A 14,071-nucleotide genomic window follows, 5' to 3' on the forward strand; every position below is an offset into this window, starting at 1 on the left:
CTACAAAAGACAGTCGTAAAGGAGGTCCCCGGCAAACTGTGAACGAGCAAAGGGAAAACAGGCAGGCCTGGGTGTCCTTATCCCGGCTTCATGTCTTGCCTCTCTGGAGATCTGTCAGGAGGTTGTGGACGTCAGGATGTTCGGCCCACCGACCGCGAATGAACGGAATTTTACACCTGGCCAATATGAGTCGCTGCATGCGTGTTTCTCGCATTGTCACAACTATTGTAACGCTCAGCGCATGCAGGACAGTAAAGCTGGTTAAAGTGTAGGTTACAATAGGCGGGATTTTTTGAAAACTACCGCTGACCTGAGACTTCCGATCGGCAGCAGAGCTTGCAAACTATGTGATACAACCGTCACTTGACCAGACTTGTTCCGGCTCCAGCTATCCGATTTTAGGTCAGAATCATAATTTACCAAGAATTTGTCCAGCTCGGATTTTGGGACAGATAACGAGTACAGCAGGACTCGTAGCCATTCATACATCGTCCTAGATCTTGGGACCCATGCATCCGCTGGAACTTAATGACACATGCATCGCCCGGGCCTTTTAATGTACGCATCGCACGGACCTTGGGACCCCTGCCGCGTACTGACCTTGGAACCCATGCATCGTATGGACCTTCAGACCCAGCAATGTACTGACCTTGAAACACATGCATTGTATGGACCTTGGACCCCTACATCGTGCTGACCTTCGAACGCATGCATACGCACAAACCTTTGGGTCCCTGCATCGTACGGACCTTGGGACCCTTGCCTCATTTATGCAACTCGAACACATGCTACGCCAGAAATGGCCTGATGGTTCGACTTAAATGACTAAGACAAAGGTCTGAATTAATCAATGAGCACTGAAGACTGCCGTCAAAAGTTCGACCCCATTGTTCAGTGTCTCTCTCTACTGATAAGTCATACTGATTAAGTCAAATAGCATCCGATAAAACTAATGATTCTCTTAAATGAACCACACCCTTTATCACCTGACATCTGCACTGAGTCACTATCGAACATTTTACGGTAACGTAGGCCTGAGACACCTGCACATATGGGTTTGACTTAGTCGTGTTGCCGTTCCTACCGGGCACATTTTAGTTGTTCTAATTTAACGGTGTTTGATATCTATGCATTTGTGGAAAAGCACCACAAGAAGGCAGATATTTCTTACATCAGCATCTGCATGACGTGACGTAGTCACTGCTGCACCCAGTATTTACGTGGTCTTCCTGATCTTGTATTTCTGGCATGATTTCTACTTTATGCCCGGCAATAGTCATGGTAACCGCTTTTCATGATGTGCAAGGCGGCCTACCCCAACAACACAAAAAGGCGTCACTTCTTTGATACAACTTCTACTTGTGACAAAAATGCATTTTCAGATTATGAACCGCACGACCGCGCAAATGTGCCGTTGCTGGCAATCGTGCTATTCAATTTTACCTCGATAATAGCGGAAGAACTCCAGCCTGCTTTTGCGCACTGCTCCAAGCTTGGAGGATGCATGCGGGGACGGATCTTGACGTTTTTGGCGTTGGGTGGGCTACACCGTTCTTGTAGAACATCATTTAAAACAACGAGCGCTCTCACACCCACATACAAACATTCTCATAACATACGACCTAGATATTCTATACGACATATATTATATATATATATGTATATACATTTACCTATATGGTAACTGCTTTTCATCATGTGCATTCCAAACCCAACAGAATGATGGTGAGCACTCCAGCCCCAACAGAAGCGAAACGAGAAACGTACGCAATTAATTGGTGGAAATGTGACGATGCATGCACTTAACAGCAAACGTCCGGAAGTTTTGGGTGACTAAGGCATAGTTTTATGATCTCTGGGGCCATGACCCGTTGACGTATGACAAAAAGAAGAGTCTAAATCAACGCAATATGAAGACATGTGTATATGTGTTATCAGCATCGCTCGTTTCCCACGCTCCGAATGCGTTCGCAACTCAGTCACATATCAGTTCTTTGGACCCTGCACGTTCAGTTATTAAAAAAACCATGTCTTTGCCTCATTTTCAAGAATGCAAATATCTGCTTTTTGGATACGGGCGATTCCTGATCCTGCCGAGAATTCGGATAATCATTCATGGTTTTCCTTTTCAGGACACAGCTAGTCATGATGTACCTTTTGGTACTGACCCTGGCCATCGGGTCAACTCTCGGCCAGGCCCCTTATCGGCCCGACTACAGTGACCTGCGCAGAGGCCATACTGCGAGAGGCTGAGAGGGACGCAGCCAGGTGAGCACTCCAAACAGCACTTCGCTTGCGAAGTGAGCACTCCAAACAGCGCTGCACTTCGCCTGGCGACCTTACCGGTGGATCTCAGTTCATAACAAACGTGTGAAAACTAGCTGTGGGCTCCGTACCACACTGTTGATGTTTGTGTCCTCGTTCCAAAGTAAATTCCGGTTTACTGGGCTACATGCCAATCCAAACGGTTGAGCATATTCAAGCATGGTTTAAGCAAGCGTGTTAAGCATTTCTTAGGCATGATTTCCTTGGCAAGTCGCGCGATCTGTTGGAGAGTAGCTTTGGGTCCTGAGGGCTGACAATAAAATATATTCGCTGCAATTGGTTTGTAAAAGCTCATGATATACGACACGACGGACGTATTACCAGGTACGAATAATTGTTTTGCATTTTGGTGTGGCAGGCAGCAACCTTAACGGGAGAGCGGGATCACCTTGGAAAATGGGGAGGGGGAGCTCGCTCAGCCCATTCGGATATATATATATATATATATATATATATATATATATATATACATATACATATATATGTATAACTTCCGTCCAAGAACCGATGTCTCCCCAGAACGTTAGTAACTGTATTTTGTGTCAGAGACGCATACCATGTAATTTTACATGGTATGTAAAATTACATGGTTTTGTACATGGATGCATGAATTTGCTTTCGTGAAAATTACATTCACCATTTACATGTATTTATGCGTTTATAACGCAACGTATGAATCTCTTGCCCTTCCCCATCACATCAATTTGGGGTAAATATCACATATTCCTGTTCTTTTCTAACAAGGTATGCGAACTGTCTTGGTGTCTACGCTACTTGTTTAGGGTACAGTAGCTGAAATCGTTCAGAAAAGTTTTAAAAAATTGACGTTTCACTTGGTCCTAAATGACCACGCCGGATTACCAATCTTTCCAAAAATGGCAACAGTGCCTCCTATACCTTGTATGCAGATAATCCCTGTTCTGAGCCCGCTGCTGCATTTCAGTACGTCCCCCTGGTGTTCAACACTCGGGCCTGAAACAGTGCCGCTTCGCCGCTGGCTATTTGCGTCCCATTGCCACCTCGGAGTTTAGTGCTGATTGCAGGGCTCTCAAAGGAGTTGTTCCACATTTAAAAGTACTGAGGAAAGCACTTAGATGAGGAAATGAGCTCACTTTTATTTGTGTTTTGTTGTTGTTAGTGTTAAAGACTGTTCAGACCACAAAAGTTCACTACGTCGTAAGTGTGCTGCTTAATACATCAGTAACTGATTACGTCATGAAACGTCTGCATGACGTAATGTTGTTGCCAGACTGGCCGTGTTAGAATTATCACTGCAGCCGGTGCACTGACTCACTTGTGGTACTTACATCTCCCGAGAGGTGGCCGTGGTGGCGCTGTAGGTGTTTGTTGAACCAAATATATTGCTCCGCTTTGGCCCTCTATCGTGGTGTTCGTGCAGATTGGTCAGTGATATCTGAAATGTTCACTTGCATTCACATATTGGTTATGGTGCTATTGTATAGCGCAACCCGTGAGCCGCGTTCGAAACTCGGAATGCAGTGAACTGGTTAAGGGTCAATGGTACTCTGTGGATGCTAGATATCGTGCCGATGAATGTCAGAGACGGACAGATCTTGTTTTTTCTGACCTTGAGCACCACATGGCCAATGAGTTGCAGTATTAGCGTGACGCCTGTATGTTGTCGTGCATGTCTGTGTGACCTTGAAAAGTCTACACAAGTTCGCAGGCGACAAGCTCAGAAACCAGAGGGTTTTCAGTCTTAAGAAGGCAGGAATGTAAAATGCACTCATGGTCTCCAAACTGGTCATGTCAGCTAAAATCCCAAGCTAAGGTGGAACATTTAACTGTGCCTCTCCGTGCACTGCCTCGAACCACTGAACATCTGGTGCTCCATGATTCTCCCGATCCCAGAGGCGGCCGGGTTACAAGATAGGTAGTTTACAGCTAGTTCCGTGGCACATGCATAAAAAAAGAGGGTTGTACAACAGTGTGAGATATCAATGAGTGCAGTTTGAGCATCGCATTGTGGTTATGTCGAGCTCCTTATCACACGACTTGCGCTGTCCGTGCACATTCGGCACGTTCATTGGTCGAACGATGTTCTTCCCCTTTAACATCACAGACTTCTCCGTTTCCTGTTTTTATATGCTGGGTGCGCCTCTGATAGACGTGTCTGAAAGAGTTTAAACAAATATTTTCAAGTGCATTAAGACCACGTTATGACGAATCGCTTGCCGTTTTCCGGTAGAAATCCAACTAGCAATTTTCGAGGTGGCAGTGGCTGACAAAAATTGTCTGTTTTGTGTGCGTTATCGTACCACACGATATAGCGCACATAAAAGGTCGCTGCGAGGTTGGAAGCAGCAAAAATATATCTGCGCGGGAAAGAGGTTCATTGGCGTCAATCAATCAACCCACATAAGCCATGGGAGGCTGCAAAATGTCGAGGGGCCTGGGACGGTCGAAGACCACGAGACATGATCCGAAATATATCGATGAAGCGTGAGGAGTGATACCTATTTGCTTGAATTCGTTTGCATGTACACGTATGTTCGTACATTCTAATTGTTAGATAGGCACTGTATCGCGTGGTAATGGTTGGTAATCGCTCTTTGTTTAATCCCCTGAATGTTGGTGTCCTGTATAAAAACTGTGGCTTGCTGTTTAAAAAACCTGAAAAATCGAGTAGAATGATCGGTAGGCAATTTTGAATTCACTTTTTGCTATTGTTTCTTTAAAGGCATGTTGCCGAAATATCAGCCCAACTATATCGCCATTCTCCTGGTTTTCCTCCGAGGAATGAGACTAATACTTCTGCCTTAGCTATGCGAAATATACCAAGTTTTTGAAACGGCCAAGACGTCTTGAGATCTTAAAAACATGCAGAAACAGAATTGACGGGCCTCGTTAAGACCTCGTAAAATTTGAAAAGTCCCAGGACTTGAGCCTGTCAGATACGTCTTCTTGTTAAGGGGTCTCAGACTGATGATAATTCAGGCACGGCGATTGTGAACAGAGCTTTCTGAACGTTGCGATGGGGCATTTCAGGATAATTCAGTGTCCTTTATCAACAATTCAGAATTTTTCGAGTCAAAAATTGTAGCATCATTCGCTCTCTGCCACTTGTACCATTTAATTTGCATTGAGTTCATCCCCACCTGAATTCGTGATGATCGGCGGACTACATAAACTTGGCCGAGTTGGTTGGTTTTAGGCATCGTAGTTGCGTCACATGAACTTTGAAGTTGGTATGTTGGTGCGACACTCGCCTTGTCGCAATATCAGTTCATGCGTGAATGCATGCGCCTGACGTAGAACGCTGTATGGCGCATGGTCAGTGATTGGCGCTAGAGTATTCACATTTTCAACGTCATCACTTTGGCCCGGTGTCCTTGACCAATAAAACTTTTGTGTAAGGCATTATCACCTTTGTTCTGACGAGTGGTGTCCATGAGCCATGCACCTTTGACTTGGTAACCTTGACATATGCACACCTCCGATCTTGTGACCTTTGTGACGTGGCAGAGTTCTGGTCTGACGACCCTGATCGCCAATGCGTCGAACTTGACATCAGCACCTTTAAACCTACGCGGTGGCATTAACCTGATTAAAGCTGAGACCCGGCGATCACAGAGGAGACTCTGACCCCTGATGTGGTGACCTGTGTACCTTGCATCGTGCCTTGCAGGGAACTGCTGTCCGGACCGACTGGACGACTGCAGCAGTCCAATCCTGGACACCCTCTGCTACTGCGATGAATTCTGCGACCGTGGCGCCTCTGGCGACTGTTGTCCAGATTACTTCTCCTACTGCCTGGGCGAGAAGGGACCCGATCCCGTGATCGGTACGTGACGTCACTGGGACGGATTCTGAGGCCTGCCCTGGTACGCTTGGCTGCGGCTTCCACCGTCATGAAGACAGGCAATGGCACTGTCCTTGCCAACTGAGGTCACCAATTGTGTGCCGACCGCTGAGGCGGCGTTTTTTATTATTTTATTGGTAAACTGATGTGCATTCCTTCCTCTTCTGTAGCATGCTACAGACTGATGACGCATGCTTTTTATATGAGAACCGTTAGATTGCCTCATCGCAGGTTATATTTTGGGTGGTGACATTTTGACCATTGGGACGTTGTTTTAAAGCGCACGGTGTCGAAACAAAGAAGGGGTTAATTAGGGGCGAAGAGGTTAAATTACCTTTTCCTATCGCTTAACAGTACGCTATCGCGTCCCTTTTTAGCTGGATGCAATCACAGAGGAAGAAAACTTCTGCCCGAACAGAGCGTTGAAGAGAACTGCAATATTTGGTGAGTTCACGAATAATCTTAGCCTGTCATGTCTCCCTAAGCAACATCCAGGAATACACGCGCTCAAATCTAGCAGTAATGAGTGGGAACGAGCATAAACAATTAGTTTATAGATAGAGCATAAATAATTTTCATTAGCGCGCCCAAAACTGATGACTGTTTTCGCATCATTGGAAAGGTGCCGGCAAATCGTCAGTGGGCCCCGAATGATGATCTTTGATGAAAACATGGCAGCTTGTAAAACCAGAGCAACGACCGTTGGTTAACATATTTGTAAACATGCTTGGGTCCAAATTTTAGAACACCTATAGGACCCTTGTACCCAGCGAAAGATTCGTGCATTCCTTACATTCCTGCCGTGTTTCTAACGTGCTGCTAAATGTGCTGCGCGCAGCAAGTGCGTGAAGGTCAGCGACACGCTCGCCGAGCTGATGTGCGACACCAGCAAGTGCCTAGTGCAGCCGGAGCTGATCGGCGACATCAACAGCCAGGACGCCTACGGCTGGAGGGCCAGCAACTACTCTCAGTTTTGGGGAAAGAAGCTCAACAGCGGCCTCCAGTATCTGCTCGGTACCCGTTACCCCCACGACATGGTGAGTGGCCGGGTGCTGACGTTTCTCCACTTCCGTCCGCGGGAGAATGCCGGTCTGTCATATGTCTTCAGGAGAATGTCTTTAAACCCGTAATCGTTCATCCATATTGTGCAAAATGTACTAATGACTGGTTAATTTATCAATTTGGGACGCGTGTTCCTCGGAGCAGATATTAAGCTGTGGGTCCCAGATATCCCTATCGCAGTACTATTGTGCTTAATGCTACAAGCCTGTCTTAATGGCAACCCATCCATCCCGCTGCTTGCTGTAGATACCGCACATCTGCTTGTTTATAATTTATGCGTTCTACGCACGCATTGTCTTTCTGCAAATATCGACGGCGCATATAATGCATACACTGGGTGTTCAGCTTCAGCTGTCTCCTTTTCCTGTCGCAGATCAACCAGATGTACCCCATCACGAAGGTGTTCGACCCGAGCCTGTTGCCGCGCTCGTTCGATGCCCGCACGAAGCGCGAGTGGCGAGGCCTGATCGGGCCGGTGGAGGACCAGGGCTGGTGCGGCGCCTCGTGGGCCTTCTCCACGGCCACCACGGCCGCAGACCGGCTGGCCATCCAGAATTCCGGGCCGTCGGCGGCTCGACTTCAGCGAACAGAACGTCATCGACTGCGGCTACGTGCGCGACGACGGCTGTCTGGGCGGCAACCTCGACCGCGCCTGGAACTACTTACGCCGATTCGGGTCAGTGACAGGCGTGCCGTGACAGATGCCATGTGACAGGTGCCGTGCCGTGACAGAGCCATGTGACAGGTGCCGTGCCGTGACAGATGCCATGTGACAGGTGCCGTGCCGTGACAAGTGCTGCAGCACATGTGCCGTGCCGTGACAGATGCCGTGTGACAGGTTCCGTGCCGTGACAGATGCCATGTGACAGGTGCCGTGCCGTGACAAGTGCTGTAGCGCATGTGCCGTGCCGTGACAGATGCCGTGTGACAGGTTCCGTGCCGTGACAGATGCCGTGTGACAGGTGCCGTGCCGTGACAAGTGCCGCAGGACAGGCGTGCCGTAGGGCAGGTGTCGTACCATGACAAATTCCGTGTGGCAGGTGCCGTGCCGTGACGGGTGCCGTGTGACAGGTGACAGATGCCGTAGGACAGGTTTCGTACCATGGCAGATGCCGTGTGGCAGGTGCCGCGTCATGACGGGCAGACGCAACATGCGTGCTTCACCGTCTGATGTGCCGACGTAAAGACATTTCTATTCGTCATCGACTTCAAGATCTTGTGATTCGCCATCGACGCTTGAAGCTGTTGTACGGCTATCAGAGATGCAACTCTCGCAGCGCCGTCGTGATGGACCCAGAGAAATAGTCACGTAACGCGTGTGTTTTTTTAAACTCAGGTGTCACGATCTCAGGCGCGCTGTGTTCCCAATCGCGCACGCGCACGCTACCCCACAAGCAGATTACCTGGAGGGGGAGAGAAAGGGGGTGGCAAACACTCGGGGATGAAGTGGTTTGAAAAAAGCGTGAACAACTTGATATGGGAATGGGTACATTTTAGCGACCTTTTTAACTTTAATCGTAAATGCCAAGGAGCATGGACTTGCATGGCAAAGGTCTGTCAGTCACTGGGCGGAGAAGTCGAGCTAGCTGAAACTGCTCAGGTGACGGCCCCTGAAACGGCCTGAACCCCCTGGTGAAGCCCGGTGTTCACGTCGGTTAGTCATTCACCGCTCTGTTAATGCTTGTGTCAGTTGCCACGCACTGAGCATAACAACCTGCTCACGGCCTAAACACTGATTCTAACAGCTAGCGCGGAGACCGGTTGCTGATGTCAGATCACTGACAAACATCTCTGGACGCGATGACCTGAATCAGTGTTTGAAAACATTTATACAGAAATATACACCCTCCTTTGAAGGATTCTTCGTGAAGAAACGGATCGAGACGTGAGGTACCGAGTCAACCAAATTGGGTTTAGTGCAGTTGGCGATTGCATTGCATGCATGCTTCCGTATTTTAAAACCGTGGTTCACGTTCCGCAGCTTTCCACCAAATTCGCCCCTCAGTTTCACGCACGCAACCACCACATTACATGCCTGGCAAAACGCGACGTTAACATTATTTCTCCCGCTCCCTGTACATAGATGGATCACGCGCGCAATACCTTGTTGGTTATCCCGTCTTGTCCTAGCCAAACGTCAACACACCACATGATTATTACGGTCTCGTTTGGTTTTGTTTACTATTGAAACAAGCATGTTTGTTATGGACGGCTACGTCACGAGGGTTGGTGCACCGTTTAGCGAGTGGCATTAGGGTACTGGGGAGACAGCATTTCAGTCCATTTGACGCCTCTCGGATCTGGCTCTTGTTTTTGAACACACCGCTACGCCTGACAGATTGCCGGTCTTGTGGAATGTACCCTTTTCCTGGGACTGCATTTGTCCCTTGCGGAGAGTTCCCGTCTGTGCCCGTTCCACAGTGATCCACTCATTGACGTCCTGCCACGGCTGTGAGTCGCTTGTAATGGCTTTCTCTCAGGTTTTCAAACGTCGGTAAAACACAATGCAGCAATTTTGTAGCTTCGCCTCTCGCCCGGTGCCCCGGCCACACCCTATCTGCAGTTTTGACACTGCTTGCTTAAACATATTTGTCATATGGTAGGAAAAATACCAGCGCACTGCAGTGCATGCGACGAAATCTGGGCGCGTTGCCACGGGCAGATGCAGGAGGAACTACCGGGATTCTGACCTCCAATACACTGCGACGCAAGCAGACTTTTATAGCTCATTTCTAGGAATTGCATCGGCATGTGGGGTTTGCCGTCGCACCAGGCTTGCTGCTGTATCTCTTTTTCTGTGTTGTCATGACAACTGTCAGACTCTTTTCCATTTGCTTGGACTTGGCTGGCAGACAGTATTGACAATTGCATTTTTTGGTCACACACAGAAATTTCGAGTTAGGTTGAAACGGAGAGTTCACTTTTAGTCCAACCAGGTCGGGACTGCGTAGTTCTGCATAACATTAAAGAAGGGGTAGATAGCTATCTAGAATGCATCCGTATCGTTCACTCTAGCCTCAATGCATCTCACCGTTAGAACTCGGCGTGGCAACAGCTGCGCGTGATGAATAATTCGTAATTATCAGTTAGCTTTGCGTTATGTTTCAAAACAACGAAAAGAATTAAGCATGATCTCAAAGCATTCATTCTAAACGTCGGAGTGTTCTGGTCGTGTGGCTTGCATTCCTTGCATCAAATGACGTTCTTCGTGTAATGTCGCGTACTGGCTTTATTTTCGGATGGCAGAATGAGAACTCATAGCGAATGAAGGGCGGTTAAGGGGTATGTAGGTACACCATTGAAATGACTAAGTGGAACATTCCAGAGAGAAATATTAACCTTCAGCCAAGCATTACCTATCATTTAAAGAGCATTCGAGTAAATTTCTTTAGTCTTTTACTTTTATTTTCTTCCCCTTAAAATGTATCTGGTTTTGTAGAGTGTGAATGTGATTGAGCACCGACTTCCGAGTATGTGAAGTGTGTTCCATTATACCAATTTGAAGTGGCGAGACGCTTAAGGCCGTCTCACCACGCTGGATGGCCGTCAATATATTGCGTTCACATGGCGGAAGCAAGGCCGCGTAAGAGAGGTGAAACATCCCGGTGATTTTCGCTTCACCTTCTCCCGACGTTAGCGTGACGTCACTGGTGCTGAGATTTTAATGCGCGCTGGGCCGCTAGGTGCCGGGCGTTTTGCGGGCAACCGGAGCATCAAAATATTCGTACAGATAACGCAAAATCCGTCACCGGGAGGTGCACGTGACCAGCGAGCCGGCTTCGTAGACCTTTATGTCGAACATGATACTGTGCTTTGTAAACCCGTGCGGCAAACCATCAAAATCCAACAGCCTGAGAGGTGAACATGTACACGCGAAACTTATCTGCCATAAGGCGGCAGGGACGTCGGGCTGTCTTCGTTCCGATAAGAAAAACAATTGTCAGTAGCGTACGTGACTTGTTAGTAGATGTACGTCACCAGCGAGCTTGTTGCATAAAATTTAGCGGCTGTACGATGATGTACGCGGCAGACATTACAATGCATTTTGATCTTACACGGCCTTACACTCCGTGGTTATGCCGCCGCCGGTGGTGCAAGTGTGTGGTGAGCGTGGCGAGTCCGTTGTTTAACAACGTTGACTATATAACTGTTGAATAACTGTTGAATTTATGTGTGTTTCATAAAACTGGCAGTGCGCTTCAACAATTGCATTAACTCTAGCTCTGAGATTAGTTTGTTTGTGCATCACGTTCAAACAAAGGAGCGAAGGGTCAAGAGACAGCAAAGGGACAAGGGAAAAAGGGGCCTAAAAAAATGGGCGACCCGCGCCTCTTTGTGAGCCTGGTTCATGGCTCGCTGTGTTTTGGCGTCCGTTGCCACTTGTTCGGTTTTCCGCGGCGACATCGGTGCCGCATAATAAAGACGGGCTTTCTGTATTAATTACAGTTCCCCATAGCGCCGCTACTTCACCCTGTAAAAAACAATCAACATCAGTGCTCAGCGTAGGACGCCAGCCGGCCGCCGCATAGGCGCAGGTGAAAAGTAATGCGGGGGCTCATCCTCCTTCCTAGTACCTGTGCTCTTTAGTAGGCGTATTCACTACCACGCCGACTGAATTTTAACGACTTTGTTTGAAGTGAGCTCGCAAAGCACATGCTCCTCCTTGCCATTGAATTCCACCTGATCGGCTCGTGAATATGCGCACCTACCATTAATAGTCCACTTGTTGCTGGTAAGAAGGCAGCCCGGTGTTCAATACGTATTGCGCGGGCAGCTTGCACGTTTTTGTTTTTATGCCGATTTCATCTTAGCCGCCAGGCATAAACAATTGTAATTGGCAGATCACCAGGGCATTTAATGCATGTGAAATCATGCAACGAAACATGATGCAGCATAATACAATGCATTTAATACATACGACATCGGAACATTTAATATACCGTAACTAGGGGCCGGGGGATTCCGCCTAGCGTAACCAGGGGGTTCCGTCCAGCGTAACCAGTGCGAAGCCAGGGGAGGCGGAGGGTTGGCAGTTGTACAAAGTAATGACGTAATAGATGGACGATTAAAGTGATGTTCAGTCATACGCAGTGCTACAATACTGGCATACAGTGCTGGTCGTAAACACTGATTGTTTGCTTTGCCCAACAGTGCCAAACTGACAAACAGATTAGAAATGTTCCTATGGTACTGCCTCAACCTTAAAATAAACTCTGGTATTGTAGCGGCCCTTTGATCCAATGCAGCCGAGGAAAGCCACAGTGCGGTCCTCACACGTTAGTCTGGCACGGCACCAGCTCGATCCGAGCCCTCTACACGGCACCAGCTCGATCCGAGCCCTCTACACGGCACCAGCTCAAGCCGAGCCCTCTACACGACACCAGCTCGATCCGAGCCCTCGACACGGCACCAGCTCGATCCGAGCCCTCTACACGGCACCAGCTCGATCCGAACCCTCTACACGGCACCAGCTCGATCCGAGCCCTCTACACGGCACCAGCTCGATCCGAGCCCTCGACACGGCACCAGCTCGATCCGAGCCCTCTACACGGCACCAGCTCGATCCGAGCCCTCGACACGGCACCAGCTCGATCCGAGCCCTCGACACGGCACCAGCTCAAGCCGAACCCCCTACACGGCACCAGCTCAAGCCGAACCCTCTACACGGCACCAGCTCGATCCGAGCCCTCGACACGGCACCAGCTCGATCCGAGCCCTCGACACGGCACCAGCTCGATCCGAGCCCTCGACACGGCACCAGCTCGATCCGAGCCCTCGACACGGCACCAGCTCAAGCCGAACTCCCTACACGGCACCAGCTCAAGCTGACCCTCTACACGGCACCAGCTCGATCCGAGCCCTCGACACGGCACCAGCTCGATCCGAGCCCTCGACGCGGCACCAGCTCGATCTGAGCCCTCGACACGGCACCAGCTCAAGCCGAACTCCCTACACGGCACCAGCTCGAGCTTAACCCTCTACACGGCACCAGCTCGATCCGAGCCCTCGACACGGCACCAGCTCGATCCGAGCCCTCGACACGGCACCAGCTCAAGCCGAACCCCCTACACGACACCAGCTCAAGCCGAACCCTCTACACGGCACCAGCTCGATCCGAGCCCTCGACACGGCACCAGCTCAAGCCGAACCCCCTACACGGCCCCAGCTCAAGCTGAACCCCCTACACGGCACCAGCTCAAGCTGAACCCCCTACACGGTGATCGACCCGTGGCACAGCCCGACCGTAAGCTGAAACCAAGTACAAATGATGCGCTTTGAGAACCACTCCAGTGCCGCCAGCTCCCAGTCAGGGATTGCAGTGTACGACGCTGAACTACTGATAACGCTGTCTGCGAGATTTGGAACGTAGAATCTTTGACTAGAATGTTAACGTGATTATGGTTCTATTGCTCCATGTTTCTATCAAGGCAGTTTCGACCCCCACGGGCATTGGTGCCATTCATTCACTGGTGGGGTACTTCATGAACAAACCAGCGGCGGGTGAAGGGGGGGGGAGGAGTGGAGGGCGATAGTGACCGGTCACCAGTGACGGCATTGGCCTGTATAAGGTGGCGCGGGCTGACCTGGGGAAAATCACCTGGCAGCAGTCCCCTGGAAGTGCGCCGTAAGATCCCAGGAAATGCGGACAGGTAACGGTCCAGTGAGTGTGGCACAGTTGGCACAGTTGATTGTGTAGCCGAGGGTGACGGTGCAGATGATGCGGTGAGTCAGATAGCTCGGTCGATCCAGCCGGGTCTGGTTCTGAATTGCGTTTACGAATACCAAACCAGTCTAAAACGAGTCCATTAGGCTGAAAAAATGTCAAACATAGGGACTTCTTACAATATTTAAACCGCTTAG

The 14,071-nt window shown here is 49.3% G+C and overlaps 1 protein-coding gene across 1 annotated transcript; it reads left to right on the forward strand.

Annotated features, from left to right (window-relative positions):
- The first annotated feature begins 1,719 nt into the window (after positions 1-1,719).
- LOC119105527 (tubulointerstitial nephritis antigen-like) lies at positions 1,720-8,214 on the forward strand. Its single transcript, XM_037228991.1, has 7 exons — positions 1,720-1,725; positions 2,232-2,268; positions 5,975-6,130; positions 6,526-6,592; positions 6,987-7,185; positions 7,584-7,886; positions 8,173-8,214. Exons 1-7 carry the CDS (start codon positions 1,720-1,722, stop codon positions 8,212-8,214), a joined length of 810 nt encoding a protein of 269 aa, XP_037084886.1.
- The last annotated feature ends 5,857 nt before the right edge of the window (positions 8,215-14,071 follow it).

The sequence above is a fragment of the Pollicipes pollicipes genome, unplaced genomic scaffold (assembly GCF_011947565.3).
Source record: "Pollicipes pollicipes isolate AB1234 unplaced genomic scaffold, Ppol_2.1 Scaffold_6138;HRSCAF=7277_pilon_pilon_pilon, whole genome shotgun sequence".
Classification (NCBI taxonomy): Eukaryota; Metazoa; Arthropoda; class Thecostraca; order Pollicipedomorpha; family Pollicipedidae; genus Pollicipes; species Pollicipes pollicipes.